This window comes from Mustela lutreola, chromosome 5, assembly GCF_030435805.1.
Source record: "Mustela lutreola isolate mMusLut2 chromosome 5, mMusLut2.pri, whole genome shotgun sequence".
In the NCBI taxonomy this organism is placed as follows: Eukaryota; Metazoa; Chordata; class Mammalia; order Carnivora; family Mustelidae; genus Mustela; species Mustela lutreola.
In genome coordinates this window covers 21,256,185-21,282,392 of record NC_081294.1, presented here as the reverse complement: position 1 = coordinate 21,282,392, position 26,208 = coordinate 21,256,185, and the positions used below count along the sequence as shown (strand labels likewise).

Genomic DNA, 26,208 nt, shown 5'->3' with positions numbered 1-26,208 from the left:
TTGTCAAATTTATTGGCGTAGAGTTGCTCATAGTATGTTCTTATAATAGATTGTATTTCTTTGGTGTTAGTTGTGATCTCTCCTCTTTCATTCATGATTTTATTTATTTGGGTCCTTTCTCTTTTCTTTTTGATAAGTCGGGCCAGGGGTTTATCAATTTTATTAATTCTTTCAAAGAACCAGCTCCTAGTTTCGTTGATTTGTTCTCTTGTTTTTTTGGTTTCTATTTCATTGATTTCTGCTCTGATCTTTATGATTTCTCTTCTCCTGCTGGGCTTAGGGTTTCTTTCCTGTTCTTTCTCCAGCTCCTTTAGGTGTAGGGTTAGGTTGTGTACCTGAGACCTTTCTTGTTTCTTGAGAAAGGCTTGTACCGCTATATATTTTCCTCTCAGGACTGCCTTTGTTGTCTCCCACAGATTTTGAACCATTGTATTTTCATTATCATTTGTTTCCATGATTTTTTTCAATTCTTCTTTAATTTCCCGGTTGACCCATTCATTCTTTAGAAGGATGCTGTTTAGTCTCCATGTATTTGGGTTCTTTCCAAACTTCCTTTTGTAGTTGAGTTCTAGCTTTAGAGCATTGTGGTCTGAAAATATGCAGGGAATGATCCCAATCTTTTGTAACCGGTTGAGTCCTGATTTAGGACCGAGGATGTGGTCTATTCTGGAGAATGTTCCATGTGCACTAGAGAAGAATGTGTATTCTGTTGCTTTGGGATGAAATATTCTGAATATATCTGTGATGTCCATCTGGTCCAGTGTGTCGTTTAAGGCCTTTATTTCCTTGCTGATCTTTTGCTTGGATGATCTGTCCATTTCAGTGAGGGGAGTGTTAAAGTCCCTTACTATTATTGTATTATTGTTGATGTGTTTCTTTGATTTTGTTATTAATTGGTTTATATAGTTGGCTGTTCCCACGTTGGGGGCATAGATATTTAAAATTGTTAAATCTTCTTGTTGGACAGACCCTTTGAGTATGATATAGTGTCCTTCCTCATCTCTTATTATAGTCTTTGGCTTAAAATCTAATTGATCTGATATAAGGATTGCCACTCCTGCTTTCTTCTGATGTCCATTAGCATGGTAAATTCTTTTCCACCCCCTCACTTTAAATCTGGAGGTGTCTTTGGGCTTAAAATGAGTTTCTTGGAGGCAGCATATAGATAGGTTTTGTTTTTTTATCCATTCTGATACCCTGAGTCTTTTGACAGGGGCATTTAGCCCATTAACATTCAGGGTAACTATTGAGAGATATGAATTTAGTGCCATTGTATTGCCTGTAAGGTGACTGTTACTGTATATGGTCTCTCTTCCTTTCTGATCTACCACTTGTAGGCTCTCTCTTTGCTTAGAGGACCCCTTTCAAGATTTCCTGTAGAGCTGATTTGGTGTTTGCAAATTCTTTCAGTTTTTGTTTGTCCTGGAAGCTTTTAATCTCTCCTTCTATTTTCAATGATAGCCTAGCTGGATATAGTATTCTTGGCTGCATGTTTTTCTCGTTTAGTGCTCTGAAAATATCATGCCAGCTCTTTCTGGCCTGCCAGGTCTCTGTGGATAAGTCAGCTGCCAATCTAATATTTTTACCATTGTATGTTACAGACTTCTTTTCCCGGGCTGCTTTCAGGATTTTTTCTTTGTCCCTGAGACTTGTAAATTTTACTATTAGGTGATGGGTTGTGGGCCTATTCTTATTGATTTTGAGGGGCGTTCTCTGAACCTCCTGAATTTTGATGCTCGTTCCCTTTGCCATATTGGGGAAATTCTCCCCAATAATTCTCTCCAGTATACCTTCTGCTCCCCTCTCTCTTTCTTCTTCTTCTGGAATCCCAATTATTCTAATGTTGTTTCGTCTTATGGTGTCACTTATCTCTCGAATTCTCCCCTCGTGGTCCAGTAGCTGTTTGTCCCTCTTTTGCTCAGCTTCTTTATTCTCTGTCATTTGGTCTTCTATGTCACTAATTCTTTCTTCTGCCTCATTTATCTTAGCAGTGAGAGCCTCCATTTTTGATTGCACCTCATTAATAGCTTTTGTGATTTCAACTTGGTTAGATTTTAGTTCTTTTATTTCTCCAGAAAGAGCTTTTATATCTCTCGAGAGAGTTTCTCTAATATCTTCCATGACTTTTTCAAGCTCGGCTAGAACCTTGAGAATTGTCATTCTGAACTCTAGATCTGACATATTACCAATGTCTGTATTGATTAGGTCCCTAGCCTTCGGTACTGCCTCTTGTTCTTTTTTTTTGTGTTGAATTTTTCCGTCTTGTCATTTTGTCCAGATAAGAGTATATGAAAGGGCAAGTAAAATACTAAAAGGGTGGCAACAACCCCAGGAAAATATGCTTTAACCAAATTAGAAGAGATCCGAAATTGTGAGGGGGTAGAAAGGGGATAAAAAGAGGTTCAAAAAGGAAGAAAGAAAAAAAGGAGAGAAAAGAGAAAAAAAAGAAAAGAAAAGAATTTAAAAAAAACACGTAAGAAAAATGTAAAAAAGAAAAAATGTATATATTAGATAAACTATAAAAAATCGTTAAAAAAGAAAAAGGTAACAGTTAAAAAAAGAATTTTACCTGAAGGCGAGAAAAAAAAAAACAAAAAATGAAAAAGAAAAAAATTAAATTAACTGCAAGACTAAAAAAAAATCACAGGGAAAAAGCCATGAGTTCCGTGCTTGGCTTTCTCCTCCTCTGGAATTCTGCTGCTCTCCTTGGTATTGAAACCGCACTCCTTGGTAGGTGAACTTGGTCTCGGCTGGATTTCTTGTTGATCTTCTGGGGGAGGGGCCTGTTGTAGTGATTCTCAAGTGTCTTTGCCCCAGGCTGAATTACACCGCCCTTACCCGGGGCCGTGGTGAGTAATCCGCTCAGGTTTGCTTTCAGGAGCTTTTGTTCCCTGAGCGCTTTCCATAGAGTTCCGGAGGACGGGAATACAAATGGCGGCCTCCTGGTCTCCGGCCCGGAGGAGCCGAGAGCCCAGGGCCCCACTCCTCAGTGCGCCCTCAGAGAACAGCGCCCAGTTACTCCCATCTTCCTGACCTCCAGCCGCGCTCCGAGCTTACCGAGCCTGCGACCGGTTCAAGGTCACCCCGAGCTGCGAGCTTACTGTCGGCTTTCTCTCTGTAGCCAGCTTTCCCGTTCCAATACCCGCAAGCTCTGCGACACTCAGACACCCCCGATCCTTCTGTGACCCTGCGGGACCTGAGGCCACGCTGACCCCGCGGTGGGCTTCACTCCGGTTTAGCCTCTGGAGCGATGTCCCTCAGTGGAACAGACTTTTAAAAGTCCTGATTTTGTGCTCCGTTGCTGGGAACCCGCCCCTCCCCCCGGGGTCTATCTTCCCGTCGCTTTGGATTCACTTCTCCGCTGGTCCTACCTTTCAGAAAGTGGTTGTTTTTCTGTTTCCAGAATTGCTGTTCTTCTTCTCTTCGATCTGCCGATGGATTTTCAGGTGTTTGCAATCTTTAGATAAGCTATCTAGCTGATCTCCGGCTAGCTGAAGTAGTCTCAGCCTGCTACTTCTCCGCCATCTTGACTCCCCCCCAGTACCTTTTTTTTTAGTGGATTCTGACAATCTCCTTACCAGAGGTTCTAGACCACTAATATCAATGTAATCACCAACACAATATGTTTGTGTTTTTAATCTACTGCTGGCTTTCTTGTTTTATGTTTGTTCTAATTATTCTTTGTTTATCTCATTTCTTGCCTTTTTTACAGAAAAATAACTCTGCCTCATCTTTCTCTTTTTTCGACTACTTAGTATTCCATTTTATTTCTACAATTACCATTTTAGCTTTATTTCTTTGTATTATTTAGTGCTTACTGTAAGGATATAAAAAATTATAAGCATAAAGATAATATGCATCCTTAATTTATTTAAGTCCAACTGGACTTAATTAATAAATAAACTTAATTTATTTAAGTCCAAAGGTAGAGGCTTCAGCTTAATGAGCCACCCAGGTGCCCCAGGACATTTATTTTGTATTGCTTGATACTTCAAGTAATCATGTCTTACTGACATGTAATGATGTCTTATTACAATGAATTCTCTCAGCATTTTATATATTTTTAAGATTTTATTTATTTATTTGACACACACAGAAAGATCACAAGCAGGGAGAGAGGCAGGCAGAGAGAGAGAGTAGGGAGCAGACTCTCCGCTGAGCAGAGAGCCCAATAGGGGGCTCGATCCCAGGACCCTGAGATCACGACCTGAGCCGAAGGCAGAGGCTTTAACCCACTGAGCCACCCAGTGCCCTCAAAATATTTCTTAATGTTGGAAATTATTTTTAGTAAACAATTATAGCTTCCATTTTTCTAATGCAAAATCAGCTGTCTTTCCTAGTCTAATTTTTCACCCTAAACTTATGTTTATTCTTTTGATGCTTTTAAGAATTTCTTAAAATATTTTATTTATTTATTTATTTATTTATTTGACAGAGAGAGAGAGATCACAAGTAGGCAGAGAGGCAGGCAGAGAGAGAGGGGGATGCAAGCTCCCCTCTGAGCAGAGAGCCTGATGCGGGGCTTGATCCCAGTACCCTGAGACCATGACCTGAACCGAAGGCAGAGGATTAACCCATTGAGCCACCTAGGTGCCGCGGAAGAATTTTTTAACCATTATTTCTTTTAGAAAAAAATATTCTGTCATTTTTTTTCCCTTTTACAACTGCAAGTATATGCAAATTATTCTAATAACATGTATGTCTGTTAGTAGTTCACTATCAGGATTATCTGTTTCTGTTTCTATTGGAGAGCTATAAATATACACATTTCAAAACACATTCTCCCAGAACTTAATAATTGATTTAGACTACTATATTCTGGGCATTGTAGATGATACAATGTTCTGTCAAGTCTTGTTTTAAAAACAGTTTGAATGGGTCTATTTTAGTTTGCCTTTTTTTTAAAGAAAGAATTCTTATTCTCCTTTTTTAAGTTTTATTAAATCCAGTTGATTTTTCTTTAAGTAAGCTCTATACCCAACATGAGCTTGAACTCACGACCCCAAGATCAAGAGTTTCATGCTCTACCAACTGAACCAGGCATACACCCAGTCCTTTTTCCTCGGGATGTATTCTTTACTCATATACACAGTCCCTTGTCCTAAGACATGACTTTTCCCAATTCCTAACACTTCTAGAACAGAACTCTAGGCCAGCACAGCATAAGGTCTAAGGAACGGGGAGTAAAAATTTTGCTAGTGGGTCACTAGGGATAATAGTGAGAGATGCCGCTCCCATTTCCACTCCTTAATCCTTGGACCTGTGAATCCTGAGACAGCACCATTTACTGGACGCTGATTCAGAGCACATGAAGCCTTCAAAAGAAACCCATCCCAGCCCTGCAAGGTATCAGTGCCTAGATGTCACAGGATCAGGGTCTTCAAAAGGTCACTCCATCATTGTGTCAGATCAGCTGCTTTAGGATCATGGTAAGACTGGTGAATTCCATGAGCATTTACCTATTGCCACACTTGTTTTGATACGAAGTGATTACCTTTATCAGAACGAATGCTGTGCAGAATACTAAGATGAGGGATAAGAAATTCTATAAGTCTATGGATGGTAATTTTGGCATAACTACTGTGTGCCAGCAAGGCAAATCCATACCCAGAGTAAGCATCTATTCCAGGAATAAAATAGAAGAACAAAACAAAACAAAAAAATCATCCCTGCCAGGATGGAAGCAGTCCAGTGTAACTGAACAACCACCAGGAAGCTGGATGATTATGAGGTAATGATACTGGAAGTTCAATGTTGGTCTCTACTGCTGGTACACCGGGCATTCAGCAGTGACTATAGCCATACAGTTCTTAGTGAGTGAGTCCACGTTGCTGAGCCCATGCATAACATCCATTCCCACCACCCTGGCCACTTTGTTCATGAGCCCATTAGGAAACGACAGGACTGGCTGAGAATCAAGATAACAAAACAGTTATCCTATCCACCTGATTATGATTCCAGTCTGCTGAAGTCACCCCGTAGTGAACATTCACATGGGACATAAATATTTCCACGTTTTTGCACATTCAGAGTGGTGTACCCAGATCTCTCTTTCTCAAATTCCCTTGTCAACAATTTTCCAATAACGTTTCTTCCAAGTTCCTGAACGTCCAGCCAAACCATTAGTGACAGCTCATGAATTGGTATATAATCACAAATCTGGCCATTTTTCGTTCCAAATAAGTGAACAGGCAGGTGCACTGACGGAAGCTCTGTCCACGGAGAGACTTATTCTTCACCATTGCCCTTCAAAAATGTCCCAGAAGGGGACTGTAGTGCTACAGCTGTCCACTTTACAGTGATGATTGAATATCTTACAGAATTATCTCTAAACCAGGCCCTAGACTCTTCTTTTTGGGTCAACTGATTGAAAGATTTCCTCATGAGGCCATAGGTACAGGCTAGGAAAGAGAATGCAGTGCAACACGAGGAGGGACCATGGGCATTTGGCCACTTCTTCCTGTAAATTAACTTATGCTCCCAGGGCATGTGCAGGCATGATGGCACCTGTTTTGATGAGTTGCTGCTGTGCACACTCAACCTTATGGCTTGTGGGGTCAGATAACATGCAGTTCATGAGTGGTAGCCTAGGCTGCATGTTAAGTTGGTGGCCCATGGAATATTCAGTTTCTAAGGCCAATACCAGGCCAAGAGCTGCTTCTCAAAAGGAGATTATATCCAGAGGATAGTAGATCTCTGCTCCAAAATCCTAAAGGCCAGTGTTCACCTACAGGAGCCTGTCAAAGGCTACAAGCAACGTCTCCCTCTGTCACTGACACTTCAAGCACAGTTGGATCTGTTGGATTATATGGCCCAAGTGGTAGAACAGCTCCCAAAGCAGTCGAGACCTCTTGTAGAGGTTTTTTCAAGTTCTGGGTCCCACATAAAACTAGCAGCTCTTCAGGTATTGAAGTAAATGGATAGAAATAACATACCCAAGTGAAAGAATATGTTACCTCTAGAATCCAAAGAGGACCACAAGGTATTGTGCTCCCTTTCTGGTTGTGGGATGGGACAGATGTAACAATTTATCTTTCACTACAGGATGGGCTTAGGACCCCACTGGGCCCACTATGTGACACATGTCAGATAAAACTCCATCGATTACCTGACTTCCACATACCTCTACTCTTGTTGGCAGATCACACTGATTTTTTGAGTCTCCTGGAATCAATAAGAATTCAGAGCTAATGTCCAGTATTCCCCAAATGTCTGATTATTTCCTTATTTTCAGTGCACAGTTTGGTAAAAGACATAGGTCCATTTGGGGAAGGCCAGGAGAAAGACCGAAAGACTAACAGTATGAATGTTTGGGCATGTACTGGGGACATTCCTCAAGGGGACTTCAGCATATCCTTCATTCAAAGGGTCTGGGTCTGTAAACTGGTTCAAGTCTGGGGACGGACTGAAGGCATCATGACACTGTTTTTAAGGTTCGGTTAGTCTTTTGTTTTCTTGAACTTCAACTCTTCTGCTTTTACAGATCACATGAGAATTTAGTAGAATTCCTATCTATTGCACTTCTAGGAACACCATGATCAACTAGCCAATGTCTGAGTGAGTCTAATTATTCTGAGCACTGCTTTGACTCTACTATCCTTTACGGTAATCCTGCTACCTGCCTTGAGGCATCTGAGTGTTGCCACTTGGCTCCAAACTCTCTGGGATCCAATCACTCCCATTACATTTAAATGCCCCATTTCAGTGACTGCATAGCTTCCCATGGTAAGCTATGGCCTATAGAGAGGAATGATCGCAGAGCTCTTCAATGATGCTGGATTCCCACACAAATTTATTTCTCCCAGTAGTGGTAGGTTTATTTTATGGACCCTTTCAGCGTGGGTGTGTATGTCTTAAAACATTGCAGACATAATTTAAATTTTTAGCTTATTTTGAGTGCACCTTTTTTTTTCTTTTTTTTCAAATTTCTTAAAAACAAATAAATGTTTTGGTAGCCTGCAACCATGATGCTGTTGATACTGTACAAAAATGATACTATTGGAAAATAACAGCATTTCAAAACATTATCTAGGATTTATTGTGTTATCAGGGTTTCATTCAAGTTTAGAAGAGGCAAATAAGTTCCATCCAGGGAGGGAGGACTACTTGGTACATTGAGAGCTAGAGAAAATAACTATATTTGGGTACTCATATTTCTTTAGGAATTTTATGTGGCCTTTGTTCTATAATAGATAAGCAATATTCATAATATTACTACTTTATTTTGTTTTCATTGATCCTATAAAATTGTTGAGTTTCAGGTTCATGCATAAGAGGTTATTTATAGTTAGGTTATGGTACAATAGATTTTACTATTGATTTCTATCAACTCTAAATGTATAACTTAAAATTAATAATGTACATGACTAAAAACCCCAGTATTTTAAGATAGTATTTTTTAGTTTGTTTTTTTCTTAACTTGCATCAGAAAATAAGTATTGTGAATTTTCATTCTCAAAATGGAATCGTATAAAGACCTGCTTTAAAATATGTGATGTGGGGACACCTGGATGGCTCAGTGGGTTAAAGCCTCTGCCTTCAGCTCTGCTCAGCAGGGAGCCTGCTTCCTCCTTTCTCTCTGCCTCTTTCTCTCTGATCTCTGTCTGTCAAATAAATAAATAAAATCTTAAAATAAAATAAAATGTGTGATTTTATGTAACATAATTCTTTTAAAATGGCATTTAAATGAGTATATATAAAATATCATAGCAGGAATTAGAACAGGTAAGAATAAGACATAAATCTAAATTATAATCATTTTAATGTATGAATGACTAAAATAATATTATCATTTTGTTGCAAGTATTTTATTTAATTAAAATTCAAAACATACTTATTCTGAAAATCTTGTAAAATTCAATGTTTCCATATATTGTATATAATCTGAAAACCTATAGCTAATTTAATTTCTGTCTGGACCCCATATTCAGTCCCAGCAGCACAATTTTCATATGGAACTTTCCTTGAAATATTTAAAATAAAATATAAAATCATTCAGAGAAAAGTGTTGTGATTATGATTACCATGCTGGTTAAATACTTTTCCAGACTTCAAAATACTTTAAATGAAAAGAAAATGTTTGAAAAGTGAACTGTTTCCACAGGTATTTGAATGTAAGTGAGATAGAAAAATATATCTCCCACACCTACCACTGTTGCAGCCTACATAACCTACAAGAAGAAAGATCTCTTCCTGCTCCTGCAACAACACACTAACCACCACTTGCAGCCGATGAGAAACGGTCACAACCTCAAATTCTTGTTCTTCTCCAACAGACTTTGGTTTAAAACAACCTTCCTCGATCTTCTCCTCAAACTTAATAAAAGCTGACTTTCCCTTTTTCTCCTCAGATTTGCCTATGGCTTGCTATAGTTTGCTTGTCCTGAATTAGAGTTCCTCTGCTAGTCCCAAATACATTAATTTTGGTAATAAATAGGTTGACATACTATCATTATGTTAAATACATAGAAAACTGATAAGGAAGTATACAGAAAAAATTAAAAATAATTTTAATTCATGTGTATGTATGTAAAATTTTCATTGGCATTTTTCTCAAGTTATTTTTTTTTTTAAGATTTTATTTATTTATTTGACAGACAGAGATCACAAGTAGGCAGAGAGGCAGGCAGAGGGGCGGGGGGGAGCAGTCTCCCTGCTGAGCAGAGATCCCGATGCAGGGCTCGATTCCAGGACTCTGAGATCTTGACCTGAGCCAAAAGCAGAGGCTTTAACCCACTGAGCCACCCAGGCGCCCCAACATTTTTCTCAAGTTTTAATTTAAATTGCAGTTTAGTTAACTTGCAGTGTAATATTAGTCTCAGTTTTAGAATTTAGTGATTCAGTACTTTCATAAAATACCAGATGTTCATCACAACAAATGCCCTCCTTAACCCCCATTTTACCCCTCCCCTCATCCACCTCCCCTCTGGTAACCATCAGTTAGTTCCTTAGAGTTAAGCATCTGTTTCTTGGCTTTCCTCTCTTTCCCCCTCCATGTTCTTTTATTTTATTCATTAAATTCCACATGTGAATGAAATCATATGGTACACACACACCCGCATCTTCTTTATCCATTTAGCAGTCTATGGACATTTGGGCTCTCCCTATAATTTGGTTATTGCAGATAATCTTGCTCTAAACATCAGGGTGCATCTATCCCTATAAGTCAGTATTTTTGTATTCTTTGGGTAAATACCTGATAGTGCAATTGGTGGATCATAGGATAGTTCTATTTTTAACTTTTTGAGGAAACTCCATACTGTTTTCCAGAATGTCTGTGCCAGTTTGCATTCCCACCTATATTACAAGAGGGCTCGCGTTTCTTCACAGCCTCACCAACACCTGTTGCTTCTTGTGTTGTTGATTTTTACCCATTGTGACAGGTGATATCTCATTGTAATTTTGATTTATATTTCCCTGATGATGAGCAATGTGGAGCATTTTTCATGTGTCTGCTAGCCGTCTGTATGTCTTCTTTGGAAAATTTTAAATTGGATTTTTTGTTCTTTGGGTGTTGAGTTATAAGTTCTTAATGCAGTTTGGATACTCACCCTTTATCAGAAATGGCATTTACAGATACCTTTCCTCCCATTTTGAAGGTTGCCTTGTAGTTTTACTTATTGTTTCCTTCACCGTACAGAAGCTTTTTAGGTTGATGAAGTCACAACAGTTTACTTTTGCTTTTGTTTCCCTTATCTCAGGAGACACATCTAGTAAGAAGTTGCTAGAGGAAATGTGAAAGAAGTTACTTCCTATGTTTTCCTCTAGGACTTTTTCTGGTTTTAGGTTTTTCATCCATTATGAATTATTTTATGTATGGTATAGAATGCTGTCCAGTTAAATTCTTCTGCATGTTGCGGTCCAGTTTTCTCAACACCATCTGTTGAAGACTGTCTTTTTCCCATTGGATATTCCTGACTTCTCATTTGAAGATTAATTGACCATACAGTTGTGTGTTCATTTCTGGGTTTTCTATTCTGTTTCATTGATATATGTGTCTATTTTTGTGCTGGTACCATATTATTTTGATTACTACAGCTTTGTAATATAACTCAAAATCTGGAATTGTGATTTCTCCAGTTTTGCTTTTCTTTTTCAAGGTTTCTTTAGCTATTGGAGTTGTTTGTGGTTCCATAAAAAGTTTAGGATTGCTTGTTCAAGCTCTGTAAAAAATGCTGGTCATATTTTGATAGAGTTTACATTAAATGTATATAGATTGCTTTGGATAGTATAGACATTTTAACAATATTTTTTCTTTCAATCTGTGAGCATGGAATGCCCTTCCATTTTTATGTCATCTTCAATTAAATCCTAATAATTTAAAAGAAAAATTCCAATCTTTCTCTTTTATATTTTACAGTTTAGTGGGCATGGTAAATAATTTCACCAAATGTGTGAGTATAATGATAGGGCACTGAAATGTGCTTTGTAATTACACAGCTGGCATATCTGTTCTAATCTAGAGAATCAGAGAAGTGCACAAAGGACTTATGTACTCTGTAATAGTAAAGATATGCCAGTAGGTATGACTGGCATAGATATATACCAATAGAACAGATATGCCAGCTGTGTAATAGTACAAAGCCCATTTTAAGTGAGTTATGATAAATATTTAGATAGGAAACAAAGCAGAGAAGGGGAGAGTATTAAAGGGTAAGAGGAAAATACGCAAACATCAAGTATGAAAGCTGAAACAAGCCCTCTGAAAATGAAGAAGATAGTACAAGACAAAACAATACAATTGGTCTGTACAGAATGATAATGAAGTGGGTAAAGGTGGCAGAGATGCCTCTGGAGACGAGGATGAAATTATGGAAGATGTATAAATAAGGTGGTAGAGTCCAAACAACTAGAACAATAATAAAAATGAAGATTATTTTTAAAAGAACATTATGTCCTTTTAATAGAATAAGTTTAGATTAAACACATATACAGTGTGCCCAATATAGCACAAAAATTTGCGCGAGACTAACCCAGGTTTGTAAGACTTTAGATTCATGTTCCTGTTGTACTGTAACTTATTGAAGAACTTTATATTAAGAGGTAACATGACCAGACTTTTAATGTAAAAAATCACCTTCTTTAGAATGGAAAATTGTCTGGAATAGAGCAATTGGGGAGGCAGATGTCCATTAGGAGATTACTACAGTGGTCCAGATAAGACATCATGGAAGACAATACCAGGTGACAGCCATAGAGATGGAGACATACAGATGAGTGGGAAAGAGATTTCAGAGAAGAAAAGACTGCATTTGATTATTTTAGCTTTGGGATTAAAAGTAAAGAGGAATAAAATCTGAATCACAAGTTTGTTATTTTGGCTACTATAAAAAAACACTAAATAGTCAAATAATTCAAAGATGGAATGGGACCTCAAAGAAATAGGTGAATGTAATGGGAATTGTGAGTATATGATGGAAGACAACATACAGGGATAGGCTAGTTAAGAATCAAGTTTTAGAATAGTGTTAGATTTGAAAAAAAGTTAAGATCTTTGCAATTCCTAAATTTCTGTGAATATATGATCTATTTGTCTGTTTTAAGTACTCAATGGACAGCCTCCTTTTAAGATAGGTATGTATCAGAAGAAGAAAGATAATTTATGAAAAAAATATTTATATGGTCAGTGGAAAGGCCCTGGTTTTTTTTTGGTATCAATTTGGATTTTAAATATGCCTATAAATATGTTGACTTCCAAAAAATGTGAGACCATCATGTTTGAAAGTGTACTTTCCCAAAGTCAAAGAAGAATCTTTGAAATTAAAATTAAAATTCTCTCTCTGTTTGATGTCTCTGAAGACAGAGACCCTGATGCTACAAACAATATCATACTGAAGTGAGATAAAATCAGTTTACAATTATGGTGGTATTCTAAACTTATCAACAAAAGTTCAAAATGTCTCACATCATCTCTTTGAGTTGAATGATGTTGAATTTAATCAGGAATGTATCTACCCCAGTTCTAGATTTATGGATCTTTTTTTCTTGTTCATGTACATCTTTGAACCATTCAAAACTTTGTTTCAAAAGATATATTCATTTTTATCTATCTTTAAATTTAGCCCCTTATGATGTGTAAACATAGTTATTTAAAATTTTTGAGAGTGATAAAACTGAAATGTTTAGTATTCTCACACTGAAACTTAAGATAACCATTGTAATCATTGTTTCTGTGATATTATGGAGATCCATTGATATGAGCCAAAATTAATTTTTTTCTGTAATAACAATTCATGTATTTATAGAACTTTTCTTTTCTGCCTCTCTGAAGCTTCACACTGACCAAGATAAAGGAGATGGAAATTTAAAATACATATTAACAGGAGATGGGGCTGGCAGTCTATTCGTTATAGATGAAAATACAGGAGATATTCATGCTGCAAAGAAACTAGACAGAGAAGAAAAATCCCTATACATTCTTCGTGCCAAGGCTATAGACAGAAAGACTGGGCGGCAGGTGGAACCTGAATCTGAATTTATTATTAAGATCCATGATATCAATGACAACGAACCAAAATTCACAAAAGACTTATACACTGCCAGTGTTCCTGAAATGTCTGGAGTCGGTAGGTATATGTTATTCCACTTAACGTCTTTGTTTATTTGCTAAGGTGATTATTACGGACATACGGTTAACGTATGTAGCCCCTTCCAAGATAAGAATTATATATAACTGAGGTACTCAATAAACATGTTGATTGAAAAAAAAATTATATATATCTGAAGACTACTATTGAAACTATCTCACTTCTTATTATTTTCAATTTTAAATATTTTAATAATTCCTGCAATTTTGTAACTTATACCTAATGATACCTAAAATATGATCTAAATGATATCTAAAAATATGATCTAAAAATATGATGACTGAGAACAGTTATTCCATTGCATTTCTTTTTTTTTTTCCATTGTATTTCAACCAACATCTTTACCTTTATTCAACTGCCATTCAAATGGCAGTCAAGCTGAATGTGTTTTTGCCTGAAATAAAAAAGGGATATCAAATAGTGTCAGCAGTTTTGGACAGTTTTGGACAGTTTTGCTTGCATTATTTTGCATAACAACTAACCTTGCATTTGACAAATTTCTTTTGATCATCTTATTTGATCACTGAAAGAACTTCATGTGGAAGGCATGGGAAATAGAACTTTAAATCCCCATTCTGTTAATTAGGAACTCAGGATTCTGAAAGATTAAGTAACTGAATTAAGATCAAATAACCTAGTAACATAATAACAATATGCCAAGTCTTTTAATGTTATTTTAGCTGAGTTCCACTACTGAATAATATTTTATTATGCAAACTGAAAAGATTGTTTCATTTTTAAGGGTACTCACAATTTTAAATACTATTTGTTATTATGCAATTTTTACCTGCATGTCTAAGTTTAGATTTGTTAATGAGATAAGAATTAAGTCATAACATGTTAAAAAAGAAGTGATATAAACTTAGTATAATATCCAAATTATACAACCAATTTTCAAAATTTGATAGTTTAGTTGAATATTATTTCAAAATCAGTTTTCAGTGATTAACTTTGAAATTATTATAATTAATCATGTTTCAGTCTAAAATGGTTTCTTTATGAAGAAAACCAAACATATCTACCTTTACTGAGTTAACGATACAAAATTATTTCTTAACTATGTGTGTCATCTAGCCAGAAGAACCAGGTGTTTGTAAAGAAGTTATTTCCTCTCAATGCACTTGAAATCTCATCTATCTGAGAAAAGTGCAGTTCAGTTGCCTTTTCAGGTATTCATTCTAATAATATGAAAGAGAGTTATCAAATTAGACAGGAGTGCTATGAAATCAGAAAGCCTAGGATGAAATATGAGTGGTTGTGTTTTCTTTAACATTTTAAAATATCTGCTAGCCTGGTATAGTTCCATGGAAAGTACTGGATAGGTTCATATAGGTCGACCTATATAGGGCTGAGGTAAGTATGTATCATGATCCCTAAATGACTTATATTTGAGATGAAGATACATTAAATTTATACTCTCTATTTCAACTTCCTATTGATGAGCATTCTAAAGTAGTTTGGTTTCCTGGTTAAGACACTTTAACTTTTATAAAACATTACTGTTTAGTCTGTTTGTATGTTATTTTCCCAGATAGTTTTTTAAAGATTTTATTTATTTATTTATTTGAGAGGGAGAGAGATTGAGAGGAAGAGAGAGTGTGAGCAGGGAGAGAAACGGAGGGGGAACGAGAAGAAAAGGGAAAGAATCCCAAGCAGATTCTACACTGGGATTGGACTCCATCTCAGGATCCTGAGACCATCATCTGAGCCAAAACCAAGAGTTGGATGCCTAACTGACTGAGCCACCCCTGCATCCTTACTTTGTCAGATATTTTGACACTTAATAATACAAAAGCTTTCATTTATCCTTCTGGAAATAGATTTTATATACCTATAGGAATAAAAAGTAGAATTTTGATGACAGGTATTTGACTATGACACATTTTGATAATAACTGACTTAGAGTTGAATAACTTTTAAACTTTTCAAAGAATTACCTCATTTCAAAAACCAGAATATTTACTTGTCAGACTGTTAATATTGAAAGTCAAATAACCTGTATTTTCCATGTATTATTTTGTGCTGTTTAATGGAATATTATCTCTCTACTCTGTGTATTCCTATCATCTACCTAATTCAAATATATTCTATTTCATTGCTTTATTAATATTTATCAAGTATGTAATAAGAATAGCAATGGAATAAGTACTAGAATATTTTATTAAATATAAAAGACTTAAGTTGTTCAATACCCATAATAATATACAGAATACATAAATTTATACATGGAAGAAGGCCTGCAGATTACCTTTTCCAAAAAGCCCTTCCTGTAAGGCAATCTGTATTTCATTTATATAAACTTTAAAGTGTGGGCAGTACAATTTCTGGTTATTGCAAGTCTTAAAAATGAGAATTTAGGTCCTTGTCAATGGCACTTCCTCTGTGTCTACAATTCCAACAAAACTGAAAAAAAAGAAGAAACATATAGAAGGTAGCTATATTGCTCTGGTTGCAGCTTTTCATATCAATAAAAGAAGATTTAAAAACTACCAGTAAATCTTGGGGCACCTGGGAGGCCCATATGGTTAAGTGTTGACCTTTGGTTTTGGCTCAGGTCACCATCTCGGGATCCTGGGTTGGAGCCCTGTGATGAGATCTGCACTCTGCTCAGAGTTGGCTTAAGATTCATTCTCTCTCACTCTCTCTCTCTCTCAAATAAATAAATAAATAAAATCATAATAATAAATAAAAACTACAGGTAAATCTTGACCCTATTTATGGAAGATAGTTATTATTATTACTAAGTTTGGCATCACCACTTTAATTTCTTCCTGTTTGACCCACAGACAGACTTCATATGTGTGATTATTTTTAAATATCAATGCATATATTATACACAAATACACACACACATACACCCACACAAAAGCACCATATTACCCCTCTTCTAATAAATAAGTAAAAACCAGCTCAAAAGAGGTAAACTGACTTGCCCCAAAACACACAATTTATTACTATACTAGTTATAAAAAGAGAAAAAAAAGGTTAATAAAAAGCAGGGAAAACTAGATAATTTTAATGCCTTAGTATTATTCCCCACTCTAAAATACTTGTGCTTATTATGGAAAACTTCTAATTTTATGAGATTCTTAGTAATTCCTCAAAAGAAGCTGTTTTCTTTTTTAATTTAAATTCAGTTTGCCAGGGGCCTGGGTATCTCAGTGGTTTAAAGTCTCTGCTTTCAGCTCAGGTCATGACCCCAGGGTCTTGGGATCCAGCCCTGCATCGCATTGGTCTCTCTGCTTAGCAGGAAGTCTGCTTCCCCCTCTCTAACTGCCTGTCTCTCTACCTACTTGTGATCTCTGTCTGTCAAATAAGTAAATAAATAAAATCTTTTAAAAAAATTCAATTAGCCAACATATGATACATCATTAGTTTTTGGTATAGTGTTCATTGATTCATTAGCTGCGTAAAATGTCCAATGGTCATAACAACATATGCCCTCCTTAATGTCCATCACCCAGTTAGTTACTCCACAGCACTTTTTCTTATTTTATTCTTTTAATTCAAATGCCCTTATCAATAAAGTTAAATGCTGAAACAGAAAGGGGAGTGATTGCATTTTACATTAAGATTTTAGATCTATTAATGTATAAAATATCTAAATAAAATGTCTATTAATTATACATATAGATAAAATATATATTCATATTATATATATTTATGTATATAAATAATACATATTTATATATATGTTATAGACATATATTTATTGGAGGGGGAAACGAACCATGAGACACTGTGGACTCTGAGAAACAAACAGAGGGTTTTAGAGGAGAGGGGGTGGGAGGTTGGGTGAGCCTGGTGGTGGGTATTAAGGAGGTCACGTACTGCATGGAGCACTGGGTATGGTACATAGAGAATGAAGTTTGGAAAACTGAAAAAATAAAATTAAAAAATATATATTTTTTAAATTATATTTTTGTATATAACTCTGTTTAAAGGAAAATTAATATTAACTCAGTATAATTTTGTAGATGTAATTGTCTCTGTTTTTACCTATACAAAAAACTAAATGGTGATACTTGAGAACTTCTTCAAGTTGTGTGTAACCCATATACTAAGAGTTAAAGCCCATACATAATCAAATAATAAAGAATGCTTCTTGATATCCTCCAACGTTCTCCTCCATGTTGTCCCCTTTCCCTGTTAATTTTTGTCCTAATTGTGTCTTTTTTGTTCCTGTCTCACCAACTCCTCTCCTTGTTTATTTCTCCCTCTACCCCTGCTTCTGTCAAAACCACATGCCATATTCCATTGTGTTTCCCAGAATCACATGCTTCTCTCCTTTTCAAAAGTTAAAATCAAGTGATTCCAAATGTTGAAATCTGAAATGCATTAGCATTTTCTCATCAGAACAAATAAACTGGACAATATATAAGGATATATAACGAAGGAAAATGAGATACACTGATTTAAATATTTATATTTAAATATATTTAAATATCAAATATTTATGGCCGATCCCATAGATACTCTTTTTATTTTTTGTGGTCATCATACTTCGATTAAAGATTATCTATCACCCTTCCATATCTGCATGCATTCATCTTCATCTAGGCAACGTCCTACTGTGTAAATTTGCAGGGTTTGATGCGTGCTTTCTCTTAGACGGGGTATTTCCCAAAACCAGTCTTTCAAAAACTTACCCAGTTCCCCTTCCACACCATCTCCTCAACAAGAAATCCCTCTGTAAATTTTCTCAAATCACACATAGAACTCACCAATGAATTCCTTATGACTTAATCCAAGCCAGTGAGCGTTCATTGCCTGTGGATTCAAGAATGTATCTAATCATAGCCAAATGCCAGACCAGCCCTTTAGTGAAGCAGTTAGAATACAGCTTCTTTCCTCAGACTGTCTAGGTTGATCTCTATCACCTTTTCTCTCACCTTCTATCCCTTCTCACCTTCTAGATGTGTGGCCTTGAGCAGCAACCTCTCTCTGTCTCAAGGCCTTCATCGCATGCACCTCCTGAGAATAAAGTAATCATGTAAATTAAGGGCTGAATATTCTGCCTAGCCTACCTGAAGTGTTCTGTAAATGTTCATTCTTATTATGACTTTCTAGAAACTGTGCTGGGCTTCAAAGATAAAATGTTGAATAAAATAGACATGGCCCCTGCCTTTGGGGAGTTTACACACAGGACAAAGCCTACAAATAACAAATACAATAAATTGGTCATTCAGGCTTCACTCTAAGTTATTTTTTAAATCTTTGTTTAATGTAAAAGTAGAACACTTATTTTAAATTATTTGAGAATAAATGAAAATTATAAGTATTTCAGAAAATTCAGAGGGATATAAAAATCACAATCTTTTAATCCATCTGTATAATAAACACAATTATAAAATTTATGCATTTTATATATATATATAAATAGAAACTACTTTCTAACTTTATTACTAAATAGTATTAACTGTGCAATAAGTTCATGAAAAAAATACAACCTCTGAAATAAATACAATATCTATTCCCTAAAATCCAACACATTAGGTATTTCTATTTTCTTATTCTACCATTAGAAATACCACAATAATATGCTGTCAGTGTTCATCAGTGTTTAACAGCATTCCTAATCATTACCATGATTCTAAGGGAAGGGACAGTACTAGTACTATATGAGTGTTTATAACATTTTAGTCGCATTCCAAGATTGAGTTCTATTCTCTAGATTAAATTTTTTGTCTTTTTTAGGTCAAGTATTTTTGGATATGTTCTAAGATCACACACCCACAATAAAAGCAAACAATAGAAAACAAATTTAACAACAAAACATACTATTAAAAGTGTCAAAAGGTTTAAAGGAGTATTTTTACCTGTTTTCACTATGAAGTGACATCCACAGTAAAAGAAAAATGAAACTGGTAGCAAAATACATGTCATGAAATTGATGAATTAACCACTTGCATTTAGCATATTGATTACACTGAATAATTCATATTTCAAATAATCCTCAACTATGAAAGCAATTCTTATTCTAACGAACATATGTTCACATAGGTTTATGTAAAAAATTCAATATAAATCAGAAAACCACTTTAGTTTAACTTCTTAATGTTATTGTGGGGAAGTGGAGATCACTTTATTACTTCTGCTTTGGCCTGGCTAAAATGGGAGGGGGTGTTTTTAAATGACAAAGGAGAACAGCTAGGATCCACTGAGTAAGTCACAGTGTGTCCTCACAATGGATGTACCAAGGCCTCAAGAGAAAGAGCTCAAGTTCTCTTGTTAATTAATTTTGAAAAAAAAAAAAAACATAAAAAGACTGCTGCAAAATTCATGCATTAGTATTCAGATACATTGATGGGAAATGAGCTGTTAGTTTAATCTTAATGTACAATTACTTAATTTTTAGGCTTTGCATATGTATATACATGCAAATTTTGAGAAACATTCACTACAAGTCAAAGAGACAAGCTTTGTGTGTGTAACATATGAGGTGTTCAAGTAGGAGACACAGCCAGGATGGAACTTGCCCTGTGCTAAGGAATTTTAAAATCTATGTAAGAATCGGAGTCAAATTTTGGAAAACTTACATGTAGTATACTAGAAAATGTCATTTAAACTCATTTTGCCCAAGGGATACTTAGTAGGTTTTAGTTAATAGTAGTTTTACAATCATACTTTGAATCTTTATAGTGATTAGGGAAATATTAGAAAAGCCCATTATGTTAAGCTCCTGAAACTAGCACCTAAAAAATCCTTTTATCTTTTAAAGACAATTTATGATAAAATAAAAAGAGAATGGTTTTATTTTTATAAAATAAAATTAAACAGATATTAGTATTAAATTACAGTATTGTATGTGACAGAACTGAATACTTTCTTAATTTTGGGGGGAAATATCTACTAATTTCATTATGTGCAGCAAATAATAGGTAACATACCAATAAATACAAACATATATGACTTTGGTAACTACATTTTATAGGGAGACACAGATGCTTAATAATCATTTATATCTTAAACACACAAAAATTACAGGTCAATTTTATGTCAGTTTGTTTTTTATTAACATAGGGCCCCTCTATTTTTTTATTCTATTTATAATATACAGTTAACTTACCAGAGCAAAAAGCAGCCTGAGTGTTACCAATGCTGGTTTTATCTTTGAATACATATTTTCAGTTAGCAGTAACTGCATTAATTGAAAATTGCATGTGCATTGTATTCAGTGAAAAATTTCTCCTTACAGTATTTTTTTTTTAAGATTTTATTTATTTATTTGACAGAGAGAAATCACAAGTAGATGGAGAGGCAGGCAGAGAGAGAGAGAGAGGGAAGCAGGCTCCCTGCCGAGCAGAGAGCCCGATGAGGGACTCGATCCCAGGACCCTGAGATCACGATCTGAGCCGAAGGCAGCGGCTTAAACCAATGAGCCACCCAGGCGCCCTCCTTACAGTATTTTTGATCAACTAAAAATGCAGTGCATTTGTTTCATTATGTTCATTTTTATGATAAAATAGTTTGCTGATTTTTTTTTTCAAATAGCTCAAACCATAAAATTAAGGGATATTGAAATTTTAAAAAAGGAATGAAAAAGAAAAGTGTGGGTTTTTTGAGGCAGCATCACTTAAAAAATTTTGTTTAAATATATACCATTGTCTAACACACCACACAACTAGCAGTAATTATTCAGAAAGACAGTTTTCAAAGTTGGAAGTATTTAGGTGTCTGTGTTTGGGTGGGGATTCGTGCAGGTACATCAGTTATACAAGTGACGGCGACAGATGCAGATGATGCCAACTATGGAAACAGTGCCAAAGTGGTCTACAGCATATTGCAAGGACAGCCATATTTCTCAGTGGACCCAGAATCAGGTAATAACCTTTAAGACTTGGTCTCTTTTTCACGTTATAATACATCTGGATTCACAATTATAGATTTTTCTGTATTTTAAAAGCTATTGACTCGGCATCATGCTTTCATTTATTCCCTACAGGTATTCCATGGAAATAAAGGCAAATTTCATATTATTTATGTAGATTATTTGAACTGTTAGCTTTTGAGACTATTACTTACTGAATTTAAATTCATGACACCAAATACAGAACTTCAGAGATTTGGCACTTTACGTGTCATAGGAAACACTCAAAACCTAAGGAATGTGACGATCATCAAAATCAAGCAAGCTTATTAATCTGAAGATTTCTGGATGAAGTTAATTTGCTTAATCAAAAAGATAATTAAATTGATTTAGCAAACTCATTCCCTGTACAACAGCCAGTGGAAGATTTCTTTCTGTTCTGTCAATTACAATTTAATATTTATGGATTTCATCCATTTAGGTACACCAACTTTTTATCTGTTTGTTATGATGAGCTTCTGTAAAATAGATCTTGCATAGGTTAATCTTAAAACTCAATTATTGAATTGTAAAATATTTGTCTACTTTCTCTAAAAGGCATAATAAAAACTGCACTACCAGACATGAGCAGAGAAAATAAAGAGCAGTACCAAGTGGTTATACAAGCCAAAGACATGGGCGGCCAGATGGGAGGCCTTTCTGGAACCACCACAGTAAACATCACTCTGACGGATGTCAACAACAATCCTCCTCGATTTCCCCAGAGTAAGGAAGGTTTTATTTGTCTCATGTTGGAAGCCTACTCCAATACACTACGAACAGAGGCTAATATTTGTACGAGTATTTTCGCTATCAGTTTATGAAGAAAGGCAAATCCACAAGCAGTCCCCCTGACAAAATATCACAATTTCCAAAAATTGATTTCCCAATATTCACTATGACCATTCAATCTTTTTCTTAGATCTTTTATGGTTCACAGTGTGGACTCTCAATTCTGACTGCCTGGTTTCAAATCCATGTCTGTCACTTGTCTTACCTCAATTATCTTGTCTCTATATAATAATATTTTCTTATTTATTTATTTACTTATTTTTTTTATTACATACAGTTGATTGTAAAACACACACTTGATGTTTTAAAGTCTCTGAAATCCGATACTTTATCAAAATCATGGCAATTCGGGTTTAATTGGCAGGATTTGTTTTTCCAAATGGCTCATCGAATTATGGCATATCTTAGTTCTGATGTCATCAAGACATGTTAAAGTTTGCTAATATGTGTTACATATTTATAAAGATTAAATTAGTCAATACCCCTTTAGTCACCACCATTTTAGGCATGTATGTTAAACCATAGATGCTTTCCATGCCATGAGTTCCCATAAAAACAGATTCTAATCCTTTGCTGGGAATGTTTCCTTTTTGCAGTGAATAAAAATATAAAGGGCCCTATTTTTGAATTGTTCAATGAAAGGGTCTCAAATTTAAATTTATGATACTGAATCCAATACATGAGAGTATTTTCCAAACTATCCACATTTAAAACATTTGATGATTCAACTTTGGATGTTTGACATATACATCCGAAAAATGTTTTTTAAAAAGTTTGCTAAGAATATAAATAATAAGCTTAATGATCGTAAATGTATACTTCGCATTCAGTTTCCTTAAATATAAACTGAAAAAGTATGACTTGAATTCTTACATGGTTTGTCACTCTATAATTCCATGATCTATTATATCTTAGCAAAAGGTTTAGAACTATTATGGCAGTAATAAAAACATTTAAGAACTAGCCATGGAGTAAATATATTAAGGACATAATTTCATTTAATTCTCATTAAAAAAAAAAAAAAAAAACTCTGTGAGCTAATTCTTGACATTATCACCCTATTCTTATAGAAATCAAGGGTTAGAGAACTGAACTTGCCCAGTAATAAGAATTCCAATGCAGGCAGTTGGATTTGGAAGTCCTTCTTTATCACCAAGAAAATTGGAAAGAGTATAGATTTTGAAGTCAGAGAGACTTAGTTATTAATCCTGCATTTCTCAATTTCATAGGATGATCTTGAGCCCTATGCTTGAAGATCGTGTACCTACTACCTTGGCCTTATGAGGACTAGGTTTAGAATTAAATTAATTAATATAGAGAGCCTTTCCTTATACAGAGTTCAGCACATATTAAATGTTTAAAAACATGGTGGGTATTATGGAGGGCACGTATTGCATGAAGCACTGGGTGTGGTGCATAAACAATGAATTCTGTTACGCTGAAAAGAAATTTTTAAAAATGTTTAAAAACAATTCTAACTTTCATTAACTCTTTTTGTAACTTTTTCTCACTGTCTTTTGAATAAAAACTCACAAACTAAAATCCTTTCAAGGACAGCACAATGCAATATAATGACTGGCTGAAAACTGTAGGAAATAGAAACATTCATATACCACTTAAAGGCCTTAAGAATCAAAAAAGGAAGGAAGGGAGGGAGAGAGGCAGGAAGGAAGGAAAGTTCCTGTGAATGGATTTAACGTTCTATCCCTGACTTAGGATATAAAAATAAGTCCATGTTTTTTAAGTAATTTAAAGAAAAATACTGGTAAAAATATAGAATGATAATATCAAAGGCTCTAGATATGTAGTAAATAGTCAGTTTTTCTTGCCCTCTGGAGCAAAAGTTCTGGAATCTAATAACATGTCTACCATCTACTTTCTAAATAACCTTGGAGCATTCACTTAATCCTGAACTTACATTTCTCATTTACATAATGACAGTGTTCTGCCTTTATGAATTATTTTTCCAACTTAATAAACCTATAATTTTTGACAGTTTACAATTCCAATTCAATACGATGAGAACCTCTCCCAATTTAAAGTTAATGTACTGAAGTAAAAAAGGCAGAGGAAAGAAGACTTTTGTTATCTAAAGACGAAATGTCAAAACATCTCTGATTTAATTTTCAGGTACGTATCAATTTAATTCTCCCGAGTCTGTACCTCTTGGAACCCATCTTGGAAGGATAAAAGCCAATGACCCTGATGTGGGGGAAAATGCTGAGATGGAATACAGCATTGCTGAAGGAGATGGCGCAGACATGTTTGATGTCATCACTGACCAGGATACACAGGAAGGGATTATAACTGTCAAACAGGTTTCTTTACGCTGTCTTCATTTTTTCATTGAGCGCTTACAGTTTATTTTTGCTTTTCAGTTAAGGGAAGAAGAGCCTAGGATTTATTTTTCCCATCCTTTACACACTGTCCAGTTTTCATAGAAGTGGGTATGGTTGTGATTTCATCTCAAATAAGTAAACCAACTTCATCACTGACACTTAAAAAGTGATACAAAACCTTAACTGCTTATAGTAGATGACCCAATTAGGATTGGATAGCCTCAAAAGTACTTATTTTACATTTTCTGTGGCCCAAAAAATAGGCATGCAGCCATAACTTTATTTCATGTACTTTTCAAAGTATTTAAATTAGCCTCTTTAAGTTGATGAAACCTGAAGATGCTGCATTTTTTTTTATGTTGGATGCAGTGGGAGAGAATATTATGAAACTTTACATACTACAATCCAGAGAAATGTGGATTAAATTCAGACTTATTGATTTTTCTGTTTTCATTCATATCTTGCTTTCCGTAGTGTTCAGTATTCTTTCTAAAATAACAGTTTTAGATATGTTGGAACTAAGGAAGCAATTTATATGAATAGTTTGCTGCATCTCTATTTTTTTTCTATATTTTCTCTCATTTTAACTTTGTTTAACTTTGATAATAACAATAAATAATCTATATGTCCATTAGATAATACATTTTGCCTGTAACCATCAAAATGTGAAATGCATTATCACGTGGGAATTGATCTTAATGTACATACCATTATATTCAGTTACCCTCTATGAATAAGTATAAGACAAAATAAAAAATTACTGATTTATTTGATATACCTAAAAAGCAATAATTGGGGAAGTTTTTTAACCATAGTTACTGGTACCATTAACAGAGCCTGTTTTTACATTTAATATTGTCTTCCATTGTCATGTCTGCTATATTATACTAATTTTTCTTATTTAACTTCAGAATTTAGATTTTGAAAACAAAATGCTGTACACTTTAAGAGTGGATGCAAGTAACACTCACCCTGATCCACGATTCCTACATCTGGGTCCCTTCAAAGACACAGCCGTGGTCAAAATAGCTGTGGAAGATGTAGATGAGCCTCCTGTGTTCAGTAAACTTTTCTACTTGATAGAAGTAGATGAAGATGTGAAGGAAGGCAGCATTATCGGACAGGTCACAGCGTATGACCCAGATGCCATGAACAATTTAATAAAGTAAGTATTTTGTAAGTCTGCAGAAAAATAATCATCTTTTCACTATTTATAAGCATGTGTGGAAAAAATGATGCTGTACTATGTATGATCAAGTACAGTAACAAGACTAAACACTTCCATAACGACTCTTAGCTGGACTGCCTTCTAAGTGATTTTATTGCATTTGACTCATCACTTTACAAGGTAGATGCGATTATTATACCTGTCTGCAGGTTTTAGATTAAGGTACCAAGCATTTAAATAACCTGCCAAACAATTAGTGGGTGGCAAAGCTGGGTTTGAGAATCAGGCCATCTGGCTCCAGAGTCCATGACTTTAATCCTTTAGCTACTGTGATTCTTATCTCACTGTCTTTCTTGGAGAAATTGTAGTCCAATAATAAGTGATCTAAACAAATAAATCAGAAAAACATTGTTCTAGAAATGTTACGAAGAGGTAATTTGAAAATGTTGAAAAATCTTTTTTGTTTGTTTATAC

General features: G+C 35.1%; 1 protein-coding gene across 1 annotated transcript in view; it reads left to right on the top strand.

Moving 5' to 3' along the window:
* Positions 1 to 26,208, top strand: part of CDH9 (cadherin 9) — a 141,401-nt gene that overhangs the window by 93,452 nt on the left and 21,741 nt on the right. The window contains exons 3-7 of the mRNA XM_059173704.1: positions 13,271 to 13,565; positions 21,290 to 21,409; positions 21,994 to 22,161; positions 24,358 to 24,545; positions 25,478 to 25,731. Coding sequence (XP_059029687.1) covers positions 13,271 to 13,565; positions 21,290 to 21,409; positions 21,994 to 22,161; positions 24,358 to 24,545; positions 25,478 to 25,731 — 1,025 coding nt within the window. The remainder of the gene's footprint in view (positions 1 to 13,270; positions 13,566 to 21,289; positions 21,410 to 21,993; positions 22,162 to 24,357; positions 24,546 to 25,477; positions 25,732 to 26,208) is intronic.